This window comes from Perissodus microlepis, chromosome 12 (assembly GCF_051167445.1).
Source record: "Perissodus microlepis isolate ML-2025 ecotype Zambia chromosome 12, ASM5116744v1, whole genome shotgun sequence".
Taxonomy (NCBI): domain Eukaryota; kingdom Metazoa; phylum Chordata; class Actinopteri; order Cichliformes; family Cichlidae; genus Perissodus; species Perissodus microlepis.
Genome location: NC_140472.1, coordinates 35,411,749 through 35,423,687, shown reverse-complemented (window position 1 = coordinate 35,423,687; position 11,939 = coordinate 35,411,749). Strand labels below are relative to the sequence as shown.

Here is an 11,939-nt window from a genome sequence, read left to right as displayed (position 1 = left end):
CTCCACTTTTTCCTGAGCTGTTACAAAGTTCTGTTGGCCTGAAGATAGAACTGGGTAATCCCATTCCCGCCGGTCACCTCCCATTCTTCTGACCATGCCCCAGACCTCCCCCACTGGAGTGGTTCTTCCTATTTTAGAACAGAACAACCTCCAACTGCTCCGCTTTGCTTGTCTCACTGTTCTCCTGACCACTGCCACTGCTTTTCTGTATGCAATCAGAGCTTGTATATTAAGGGTTCTTTGGAGAAATTTAAACGCCTTGTTTCTTTCCTTTACAGCAATTCGACATTCCTCTGTCCACCATGGCACCAAAGTCCTACTTTCCTTGCCTTTACTGGTCGGGATTGAGGCCTTGGCGGCTACCATAAGTACTTCAATAAACTGATTATTCATTTGATCAACGCTACCAGACTCATCAACCTTGTCAATCGTTTCCTCACATAATTTTTGGAATTTTGTCCAGTCAGCCCTATGAAAACTCCACTTCTTATGCACCTCTCTTCGAGATACCTGTATCTTCGCTCCAACATCACAGAAAACAGGATAATGGTCACCGCCTATGGTAGTGTCTGTTCTGATGGTTCACTGACTTATTCCTGCAAGGACAGTTGAGACTAGAGTTAAATCCAAAACTGACTCTGTTCCATTAACAACATTACATCTGGTCCCCCTACCATCATTCAGGCACACCAAATTGCATGTATCCATCAATTCCTCAATTACCTTACCATTTTTATCTGTGTGTGTGCCTCCCCACACTCTGCTATGGGCATTAAAATCCCCACACCAAATAACTCTACGACAGTCACTTCCTTCAATTGAATGAAGACGCGGCAGCTCCAATCTGGCGCAAGGATTGTAGAAATTCACAATAACATTAGGTTCATTCCTGTCCCAAACCTCAATAGCAATATACTGCAAATCATTGCCTTTACCCAGGAGTCTATATGGAATGTCTCGTTTGACAAACGTTGCACACCCTCCCCCTCCACCACGGTCCCTGTCATTTCTTATTATTTTGTACCCATACAACACAAAATCCAAAGAAGATTTAAGCCAAGATTCCTGTACACAAATGACATCCGGTTTAACATCAAGTAGTTTGATGAAATGCTTCAACTCTTGGCCATTGACCAACAGACTCTTTGCATTCCATTGAAGAATAAGTACCATGATTACATAAAAGAACATCATGTTTCCTGACTTGACTGATAATTGAGGTTGTCCCTCACTTCTTCCCATGTCAGTCCTACTAACCCCAAGTGGTTAATCGCCGCCTTAACAATGAGCTGAATTTTCTCCTGCTTAGATCTCACATCAGCTGTGGTGTTTATCACTCCTGCAATGAATGTAACCAACGCCATCTTATCAATAACCATACTATTCGTGTTGATCCGGGTAACTCCTTGATCCCGAGATGCACCCTGTCCTGGGTTGACGTTGACCTGTTCACTCACTCTCATCACCCTCACTGCTTCAGCATAGGAGATCTTCTTCTCCACCCTCACTTTTTGAATATGAGTTTCTTGTTTCATTCTCTCACATCCAGCATACACAACACTGTGACTCCCACCACAACTACAACACTTTGGTTGAACTCCATCTCCACATTTCCCATATTCGTGATCTCCACCACACCGAGCACATCTCCTCTTTTCCTTACAGTTGTTTGCTAGGTGTCCAAACCCTGACAGTTAAAGCACCTCAGAGGTTTTGGAACATGGGCTCGTACTGGATAACTAATTGTGAAATGCACTTCACCCACGTACACACACGCACAGTTGTTTGTCGCCAGATGCCACGTTTATTTCTAGTTTTCATTTGTTATGACCGTCCACAGTCTGACAGCTCCGGTCTCAGCTGATTTCCAGCTTCCCCTCCGCTCCTCTGCCGTCTCACTATAAAAGGGGAAGGAAACCATCATCAGTCCAAACGCCATCAGCTGTTCTCACCTGCGTCTCCAGCACCGCCCCGTTGAGCTCACTGCACCACTCCTCTCCTGCAGCCGCGCCCGGGACCACACCTCCGCCACACTAATGAAACCCAAAAACACTTTCCTTGGCAGATTTCCTTCTTCAAAGTGTATCAGGATTCTTATGGCCCGTCTAGGTGCGGCCAGACCACAACATAAAGGGTGATCCATCCCCGTCCAACCCCAAGCAGCACTTCACACAATTAATACTTTGTGACAGTGATTTATTTACAATGAGTGCATTTAAACAAAGGAAAGGAGCAAATTATAACTTCGGGGTGAACCCAAGGCCAAAACAACAAACAAAAGGTAGCCTATCTCAGGAGTAAATACAACTTACCTATTCAAAAGAACTAAACCAAACGACAATTACTTTCCTCCCTACCTAACAAAAACAGGAGAAAACTAATCAAACAAAAAGGCGGTCCACCCCTACATGCTCCTACATTAAACCAACATAGTGAAACACACGGTCTGCCGGCTGGGTTGGGCCGAGGATGAATGACCTGGCAGTCCCTGGTGGTGTCTTCTTATGCGCTGCCTCCCAGTTGTTAGCCAGTCGGTACGATCCATCCACCCTGGATGCACCAATCATGGAGGAGCACCTGCACACTCAAATTTACATATTAATAATTACGACAACAGTCATAACAGGATACTTTCACTATCCACCTTAAGTCCTTCTTTTGTTGCTTTCATTCTGACCACAGAAATCACATTTCCTCCTTTGATTTTGCTTTTCAGATCATCCATTTTCACACTAATGGGCACCCCAGAAATGACCCCCTTGCATCCACCTCTCGTCTGTGCACCCACTTGCCCAGCATTTTCTACTTTAAACTTCCCCAATTGTTTTAAGTTCAAAGCCTTGTTGAGCTGCTCTTCATTCACACATTGCACAAGAAGATTTCCATCTGAGAGTACCTTAGCAGAAACTATATCTCCCACTTTACTGTTAAGTTCAGCTGTCAACACGAACGGACTCAGTTTTTTAATATGGACTTGTGTTCTTTCATTGAATCTCAGAACAACAGACATTCTTGTTCTCTCTCTAGCTTCTAAACAATCATCCCTACCACTACTGCTCCCACCTCTTTTACGCTTTTCCCTCCTCTGCTCACCTTGCACTTGCTCCAGAGGCATTTCCTCCTCTTCGTCAAAATCAACATAGTCTTCCCAGCTGCCCACAGCTGACCCACTCACGGAACAGTCGTGCTCAACCGCTGCCACGGGTGAACTGCCAACCAGGTTTGAATTTTTGGCATTGCTCCAACCAGTTTTGCCAGCAGACGCCGCTGCCATCCGTCCTCTCTCCTCCATCCTCCTTCCCGCGCTTCTTCCTTCCGATCCAGCCCCGGGAAACTCCGGCTTTCCTTCCTGTGTGTGAGCGAAGGGGCGCGGCCCACTTTTCCTTTGCCTTCCGCGCCTCTGGGAGAGCGTCATAAACCATACGTCAAGTTACAGTCAAAAAATGCATCAAAATGATTCAAGCTGCGGTCAACAGAAGGTTTCCCCTCATGCTCACCCTACCTTTCTGCTCATCAGCATCAGATGCTGTGAACAGGTGAGTGCAACCACATTTATCACCTAACACACCCATGAGTCACACCCCACACCCGTGCACCAATACATTGAGTGCATTTAAACCAACCCACTTAACCAAAAAAGGAACAACTCATACGGCTCCTACACTTGGCTTAGTCCATCTCCTAACAATTAATTGCAAGCATTCACAACCACAGACTGGTCTGCTTCACTGTTGTTTCGTCCTCTATGACCAAATGTCAGGCATAGTGTTGCAGGTCACCACTCCAGGATTACAGACAACTTGACATTAACCACACAACTGCAAATAATCTTTTAAATCTTACTTTACTGACCCTTTTCTTTTGTAAAAATTACAGGACACATGGTTCAGCCCTTGCAGAACTTAAAGGCCAGGAACTGGATTTCATTGATATATTTTGTATGAATTTTGCTGTCTATGTTCTATGTATCATATAAATAAAAAGATATTTAGCAAAAATCTGTTTTAAACCTAGTTTTTATATGCAGAATGTTATAGTAAAAACTCGCTCTCTCTCTTTTTCTGCTCTTTCTTTGTTTCTCTCTCTCTCGCCGTCACTCCTAAAACTTCCCCCTCTTCCTCTGTTTGACCTTTTTGCTCCTCTTTCGCCTCATTTCCCTGATTTGCTCATCGTACTTTTCTATCAGAGCTTCAAAGGCCTTTGTATTTGTTTCTCATACTTTTCTTCTAGCTCTTCTCTTTCTCTTTGTTCCTGCTCTCTTCTGATTTTTTCTTCTTCTCTTGTTTTCTTTATGTATCTTTCTTTCTCCTCCTCATATTCTTCTTGGAGCTGTAGGAGCATTGCTTGTTCCTTCTCTCTTCTCTGCCTGTCTTCTTTGTATTGTTTGTTCCACCACTCTTGTCTCTCCATTTCCCAAGCATACTGTTTCTTTCTCATCTCTTTTCTAGTTTGTTTTGTGGAGGTAAACACAGACAACACGAGAGCTCTCGATTAACACTCCTACTTTATTGCGCATCACCACACAACTGAATACTTTCCCCTCTAAAACACAGCAATAACACTTCCTGAGAACTGGGTGTGGTGGAGCCCTCCAGTGGTCCACCACAGTTTCAACTTTCTCTCAGTGATTTCTTTGGACTCTGATTCAGATTTGGTTTTTTCCTCCAGAGCTTCAAGTTTTTGTTCCCATTCCTGTTGTTGACTGTCCTCCAGTTGTCTCCTCTCTCTGATCAGGATTTCTCTTTTTTCCATTTCTTTTTTTTGGTCTTCCAGCACTTTATTTAATTTTTCTTCCTTTTCTTTGAGTTCTTTTTCTCTCCTTTTTCTCTCTTCTTCAGTTTCAGCTCTCTGTTCTTCAAGTCTTCTTCGCATTTCTTTCATGTCTTCCTCATGTTTCCTTTCAAGTTTTTCTCTTCTCTCTTCATCTTATCGTCCATCTCCTTCAGGATCCTCTGCATTTCCTTCTTTATCGCAGTTTCAGCCTTTTGCAGCATCTCATTGGTGTAGCAGTTGCCTCCATTGTACTTGTACGTGTCAATCTTTGTTATCAGCTCGCTGACTTGTGTGAAGAAAAAACAATAATTTTCCATTATAGGATCATTCTTTGTGATTAACAACAGTGAATGATCTAATGTACAGTTTAATTACTATGCAAAGAACGAGAAAAATACCCCACTATTACGATGGTGCTGATTGCCAATAATGTCCTTTGAATGGACTGATATCCAAAGCAGATGATTTAGTCCAAATCAAATAATGTCCTTTTACCTTTATCACTTCCAAGAACTGTTTCTGGATTCTTCTTTTGAGACTCTACCTTTACTTTTGATCTGGTTTGCTTGTGATCTGATCACAAACATGACAAAATCATAATACTTAAACACAAAATAGTGTATTTGTTTAGAGGTGTTTTGTAGTGGTTAATTAGCTTTACAACAAATGACGACGTATAACTTAGAAAACTAAATAATCCACTTCAAATAACCTCCATTAAAATGATCAAATGTTTATTTTTATGCATCTTTAGGCTTTCATGTTCTCAAGATCAATGTAGGAGACATAACTACATGTATTGATGATCGCTGGGTTTTCATTTGTTTGGTTGCTATGGTGATGCGTAACGGGAGTCACGTGGGTGCTAGCGGTGACATTAAGAGGGCGTTGTCAGTCTGTCATTCACTGGTTTGATTTTGACAGAGAGGAGGGCTGGGTAGCCGTAGTTTTTGTTGACCGCTGCACAACGAGTTTCCCCTTGTTGCATTAGAGCCTGCGATGTTTTAAGAGTCTGAATCAGGAGCAGATCACGTTACTCTGTAAACTCTCAAAGCACTTTAATAAACAAGCAAGCAATTCCACCTCTTGCATTATTGCGTAAAGTTGACAGCGCGTCAGGCAAAGAGGCGGGCTCCATCCCCGGCCTCTAGCGACTGTGGAAGTCGCTACAATCAAGGACAAACAACAGATCCAATAGCTGCTGAATGAAGTAGAAATTATAAAAGTTTCTTCACAAAGGTTGTGTCTACTGAGGTTCAGGTGGCAAAGGCTCACAAGAAACCGAGACACAGCTCTCACAGAGCTCCTGGATGTCTTCATTGTCCTTTCCAAAGTTACCAACAGCTGGATCTGTGGGATCTGAGTCCACAGTGAACAAAATCATGGTGAAGTCATTGACTCGAGAGCTGAATGTGTTCTGGATGGTCTCTAACTCTCTCGTCTTCATCAGTGAGGGGAGCCACAGGTAGGACCAGGATGAAGGCATGGACACCCTCAGGATCACAGAGGGAGATACACCTGAGTGATTCCTCCATCACTGCCTCCTGAGGTTTTCATATTTCTATTCTTTAAAAGCAAAAACCTTTATGAAAAACATGGAAAAATTCAAAACTCGCAGTAGAGAGAGAGAATGCAACAATTCCAATATTTATTTTCCACTTTTAGATTTTATTTATGCAAAATGCGTTTTAATGTAGCATTCAGGGAAACGTTTGATATTGTTGACCATTAGATTTTATTATAATGATTAGCACATTTAACAGTTTCAGCAATGAATTAATCACAAAGGAAAGAATTTACTGCAAGTACACATAAAATATCACAAATAAATTCAACATGTTAGAAATTCTTCAACAAATGGAAAATGAGAATTTGACATGATATTGTGACTGTTAATGGAAATGTTTACAGCTTCTGTCATTATATCATAACAGCAACTCTGAATTAAAATGAAATCAAACTCCACGAAAAAATACTACCTAGTCATGAAAGAGTCTACCTGTAAAATGAGAGAGTGAATAAAAAAGGTCAAAATACAGAAAAAAACATGCAGATTAATTTTTTTACGTCAGTTCAGCTGCTGAAAATTGTGGAATCATATTATTTGCTGTTACTTTATAAAGCTAAGAACCTTCTAACATACAATCAGACAAACTGGAGAACATGTAAAATAAAAAAGCCAAGAATGTGAACACAGCTACATGATGCACTGTGACGGAGGCCTGTAGATGCTGCTGGGGTTACAGAACGATCAGTTTGTAATATCAGTGAATAATATTTATTGTTACAGCAAAGAAGAACATCAGCTGATGGTACACTTCTTGAATTTTACCACCGTGAGGTCAAGATAATCATCCTTTTCTTTTTGTTGTTTTTCTTTCAGGGTTTTGATTTCCTCTTCTTTTTTCTTTTCTTGGTCTTCTAATGTCTTGCACTCTTTGGTGTGTTCGTCCTGTTTCTGTTGCATTTCTGTCTCATGCTGTTGCTTCAGAGCGTCCAGCTCCTCATCATGTTTTTCTTTCAGAGTTTCGAGTTCTTTATTATATTTTTCTCTGAACTCATTGAACTCTTCAGCTTGTTTTCTGGCCTCCTCTTCATAAATCGTTTTCATGTTCCCCATTTTGTTCTTGTAGTTTTCCTCTAATTCTTTTCGCTCCTTCTCTTCTTGTTCTCTTTTGAGTCGATCTTCTTCTTTTCTTTTGTTTTCATTGTTTTCTCTTTCCTGTTCGTACTCTTCTTGAAGCTTCTTCTGTTTCTCTCTCTCCTTCTGACATCTCAGTTTATCTTCTTGATGCTGTTTTTCCCACTGCACTTTTCTTTCCTTCTCCCAAATCTCTCGTTTTTCTTCCATCTCTCTTTTAACCTCCTCCAGTTTTCTGTCAGTGATTTCCTTTTCCTCTGATTCTGACTTGATTTTTTTCTCCAGAGCTTCTCGTTCTTTCTTCCACTCCTGTTGTTGACGTTCTTCCTGCATTTTTCTTTTCTTTTCTTCCTCGTCTCTAAGTTCTTCTTCTCTCTTCTTCTGTTCTCTCTCAGATCTTTTGATGTTTTTCTCCATTTCTTGAAGCTGCTTCTCTCTCTGTTTTCTCTCTTTTTTAATTTCATCCCTCTGTTTTTCCATTCTTCTTTGCAGGCTCTTCTTTTCTTCCTGATGTTTCCTTTCAAGTTCTTCTCTTGCTCTCTGCATCTCTTCTTCTTTCTCCTTCAGGATCCTCTGCATTTCTTTCTGTATCGCAGTTTCAGCCTCTTGCAGCATCTCATTGGTGTAGCAGTTTCCACCATTGTTCTTCACCATGGTGTCAATCTTTGTTATCAGCTCGCTGACTTGTGTACGGTTTTGTTCCTCACGGTTGTTGAACACGTGGTATCTTCCTCCACAGTCAGAGATCAGCTTCCTGAAGGAATTATCACATTTTGTATCAATGTACTCATCAATGGTCAGATCATCAGCTTCCAGATCGTCTCCTTTGGTTAAAAGAATGATGGTGAAGTTTTCTGAATTCTTGCCAAAGAATTCCTTGATTAGTTTTACTGTCTCCTTCTCCTCTGCTGTGAACCTGCCGATCTGTATCACCAGCAGGAAGACGTGTGGTCCTGGAGCCAGAAGACTGACACATTTCATCAACTCCTCATAAACTTCTTCATTTGACAGAGTTGTGTCAAAGAGACCAGGAGTGTCGACCACAGCAACAGGACGACCGTCCACTTTGCCCTGTACTTTCTGACAGTATGTAGTTACTGACTTTTGGGCTGATTCAGCTTTAAACTCTCTCCTTCCTAGAATTGTGTTTCCTGAAGAACTCTTTCCACAGCCAGTCTTTCCTATCAGGACAATCCTGAGAGGCTCTGTGTTCATGTTCTCATCATCACCTCTGAAAGAAGTATGTATGGGGCTAAATTAGACTCAGGAGCTATTTTCTTGATAATGAAATACATAGCAGAGTATCACATTGAGAGAACAGTAAATATCAGTTACAGTTTACTTACCAGTGTCTGTGACCTTTGACCTCCTCTCATTAAGCTCCTCCTGTAGAGAAATTATTTTTGTCTGCTGTTGTGAAATTTGATCCATTTTTCCGAATCCAAATGTTGATGTTGTGTAACAGAATTGTTTGTTTTTGTCTGGTCTCATCTTTTCCACATGATTCAACAGTTCTGGGATCTGCTGTTTGTTCTTGATGTTGAGAACAACATATCGTCCTCTGTAAGTCTGACAGAGCTTCTGAATGTCTGTGTCTTGTCTTACAAAGTTAAAAACAGCTGGATCTGTAGGATCTGAGTCCACAGTGAACAGAATCATGGTGAAGTCATTGACTCGAGAGCTGAATGTGTCCTGGATGGTCTCTAACTCTCCCTTGTCTTCATCAGTGAGGGGAGCCACAGGTAGGACCAGGATGAAGGCACGGACACCCTCAGGATCACAGAGGGAGATACACCTGAGTGATTCCTCCATCACTGCCTGCTGAGGTTTTCCATACAAGGCAGGCAGCTCCACCAGGGAAACCCAACGTCCACACACCTCTCCCTGATGTTTAACACACTCTGATGAGTTGGAGACTGAATGAAGCTCAGTCTGACCTAAAATGGCCTTGGCTGCTGACGTCTTCCCTGCTCCTCTCCTCCCACACAGAACCAGGTTTAAATGTTGTTTCTTGTGCTCAGACACTGATTTTATGGTCTCTTCAGTGACTGTGAGGAATTTTCCTTTGAGGACAATCTGCATGTTCTCAATCTTCTCCATTAACTGTTCCCGATTATTTTCAATCATGTTGTAGTGTCTACCTTTACAGTCTCTGAGGACTGATGTAACAGAATAATTAGTCTCCTCTTTATCTGTGATGATCGCCATGGAGTGTCTAAAGGCATCCTCACCAAGAAAACTCAGGATGAATTTAAGAATTTTTCTCTTCTCTTCAGTGAAATCAGAAGGTTTCACCATCAGCAGCAGAACATTTGGTCCAGGAGGACAGAGACTCACACAGCTCTTCATCTCTTCTCTCGCTGCTTTCAGAGACAGACTTAAGAAGTCAGGAGTTTTCACTACTGTTAATTGTTTTCCTCTCCACTCTCCATGGAAAACTTGCTTGTTTTGAATTAAACTTGAATAATAGGAAGTTTTTTTCTTCACAATAAAGTTACAGAATTCTGTCTTCTTTGCTGAGTTTCCTCCAAACAGCAAAATGCAGAGTCTACGTCCTGTAAAGGAGCAAAGATACAAACAGGAAATTACTCTCAGACTGTCTGACTGATCCTAAAAGCCTTTTGGTCTTTCTTCACTTTTTTCATCTTCAGTAAATACTGCTTCATGTTTTTGGTGGATCGTTCCTTCTGAGCACTTTAGAAAGTGTCTTTATGTTAAAATATCTACAGATAGAGTTTGGGGTTTTTACTTACCAACAGGCTGAGGATAATTCAAAGTAACAGGAGCTTCTTTTCTTTGTTCAGCGCTGGTGTGCTGACAGATCACATGTGTTCCATTGTTCATTTCTACAATGCGTTCCATGTTTTCTAGTAACTCCCAAATGTTGAGGTTTTCAAGCTGCAGTGACTTGTTATTACATCTTTGCATCATTTCCTGTATAGCTGAATAATACATGACCATATACCCTAAACCTAGACGCCTGGGTGGTGATATCAGAACCAGTGAATGATCAAAGGAATGATCACTGAAGAAGTTCAGGACTCTGCAGAGTCTCGTTTTTTGATGCTCAGTGAAGTCTTCAGGCTGTAGAACCAGCAGGAACACATGAGGTCCGGGATCAGAGAGCCTCACACAGTTGTTCACATGTTCCTTTAATTTCTCCTCTGAGATGTTTGGATGAAGCAGATCTGGAGTGTTGATGAGAAATATTTCTTTCCCTTGAATGTGTCCACTGACTCTCACACATCGGTCCAGTTCTTCCTCAGGGTTGAACTTGTTCTCTCCCAGTATAAAGTTCCCCACTGAGCTCCTCTCAGACCAGCTGTTCCCCAGCAGGACAGCTCTGAGCTCAGACACTGAAACGACAGCAAACACAAACACTGAACAAAGAATCTTTCAAAGTTAATACAAGCAGCAACAACATTATATCATAGGTTTGTAAAAATTTGAATGATTTTCCACTTGTAACCACTGAGTTGTAATTATTGAAAAATGTGCAAAAATTGTCATTTTGTTTAAATATGTGTTGTTTTTTCTGGTATTTATGGACCATTACTGAGCCATAGATATATATTCACATGTGAGAATACTACATAAAGTTTGAGAGCTGACCTCTGTTAAAAGCTCAGTTTTAAATCCACAGAATCTGAAGACCAAATTTTTTTTTCTTGTTTGGCACAATTTTATTTCTATAATCTCTTTTGATCATCATTACCACAGGATACATCACAGTTTCAATAAATTGCACCAACTTCATGTCTGTGGCATAGAGCTACATAAACAAACACTGATATCCTGAATGTTTGATCTGTTAACATGAAGTTAAGGAGACATTTGCTGTAACCTCTCCCAGAAATGACCCCAAAAGTTTACATAAAATAGTTTCTTCACTTTTCTATACATTATATGAGCTTTAAATGTAAAGAGAGAAAGCAGAGTCCGTGCACTAAGAGGTTTTCATTATTCCAAACAGGCTTCAACTTCCTGCTATATTTTGTCTTCACCTGCTTCTGTCTAATGTTTTCCACCTTAAATTGCCCACTTAAAGTTTGCATTAAACATCTTTTATTTAAAAACTCACTGTAGGGTGGCAGAAATTCGATGCTGTTCCTGCGACGTCTGGGAAAAGTGTCTTGTGGTCCTGCAAAGATAAAGAAATACATAACTCTCCTTTCATTATTATTAGTAGTAGTTTATCCACTGAGACGTGTTATCCTGCAATGACTACATCAGATGGAACAAAGCACTTTTAATGTCAATGACTGACTGTATGAACAGATCACATTAGTTCTGGGAAAGATTATTAAACATGACTGTTAATTTTCAGAAAACACATTCTGTCAAATGTTATTGGTTAAACACATTGTTAAAGTATGTTACATGCAACACAGCATCCTGGTTCAGCAAAGACACTCAGATGAGACCTGCTGTACCATATTAACCTGTAGTCACATCGTTTATCCTCTAATAATCACTTTTTCTTCATTTTTTTCACATTTCTCCAAACAGGAGAAACCAAGAAACA

At 41.0% G+C, this 11,939-nt stretch overlaps 1 protein-coding gene across 1 annotated transcript; it reads right to left on the bottom strand.

Moving 5' to 3' along the window:
* Positions 1-6,689: 6,689 nt before the first annotated feature.
* LOC146376779 (uncharacterized) lies at positions 6,690-11,550 on the bottom strand. The gene is made up of 4 exons (XM_084945421.1): positions 11,496-11,550; positions 10,168-10,770; positions 8,761-9,969; positions 6,690-8,643 (listed from the first exon to the last, which is right to left on the bottom strand). Coding segments are annotated over exons 1-4 (3,381 nt in total). The 5' UTR covers positions 11,497-11,550; the 3' UTR covers positions 6,690-7,075.
* Positions 11,551-11,939: the final 389 nt, after the last annotated feature.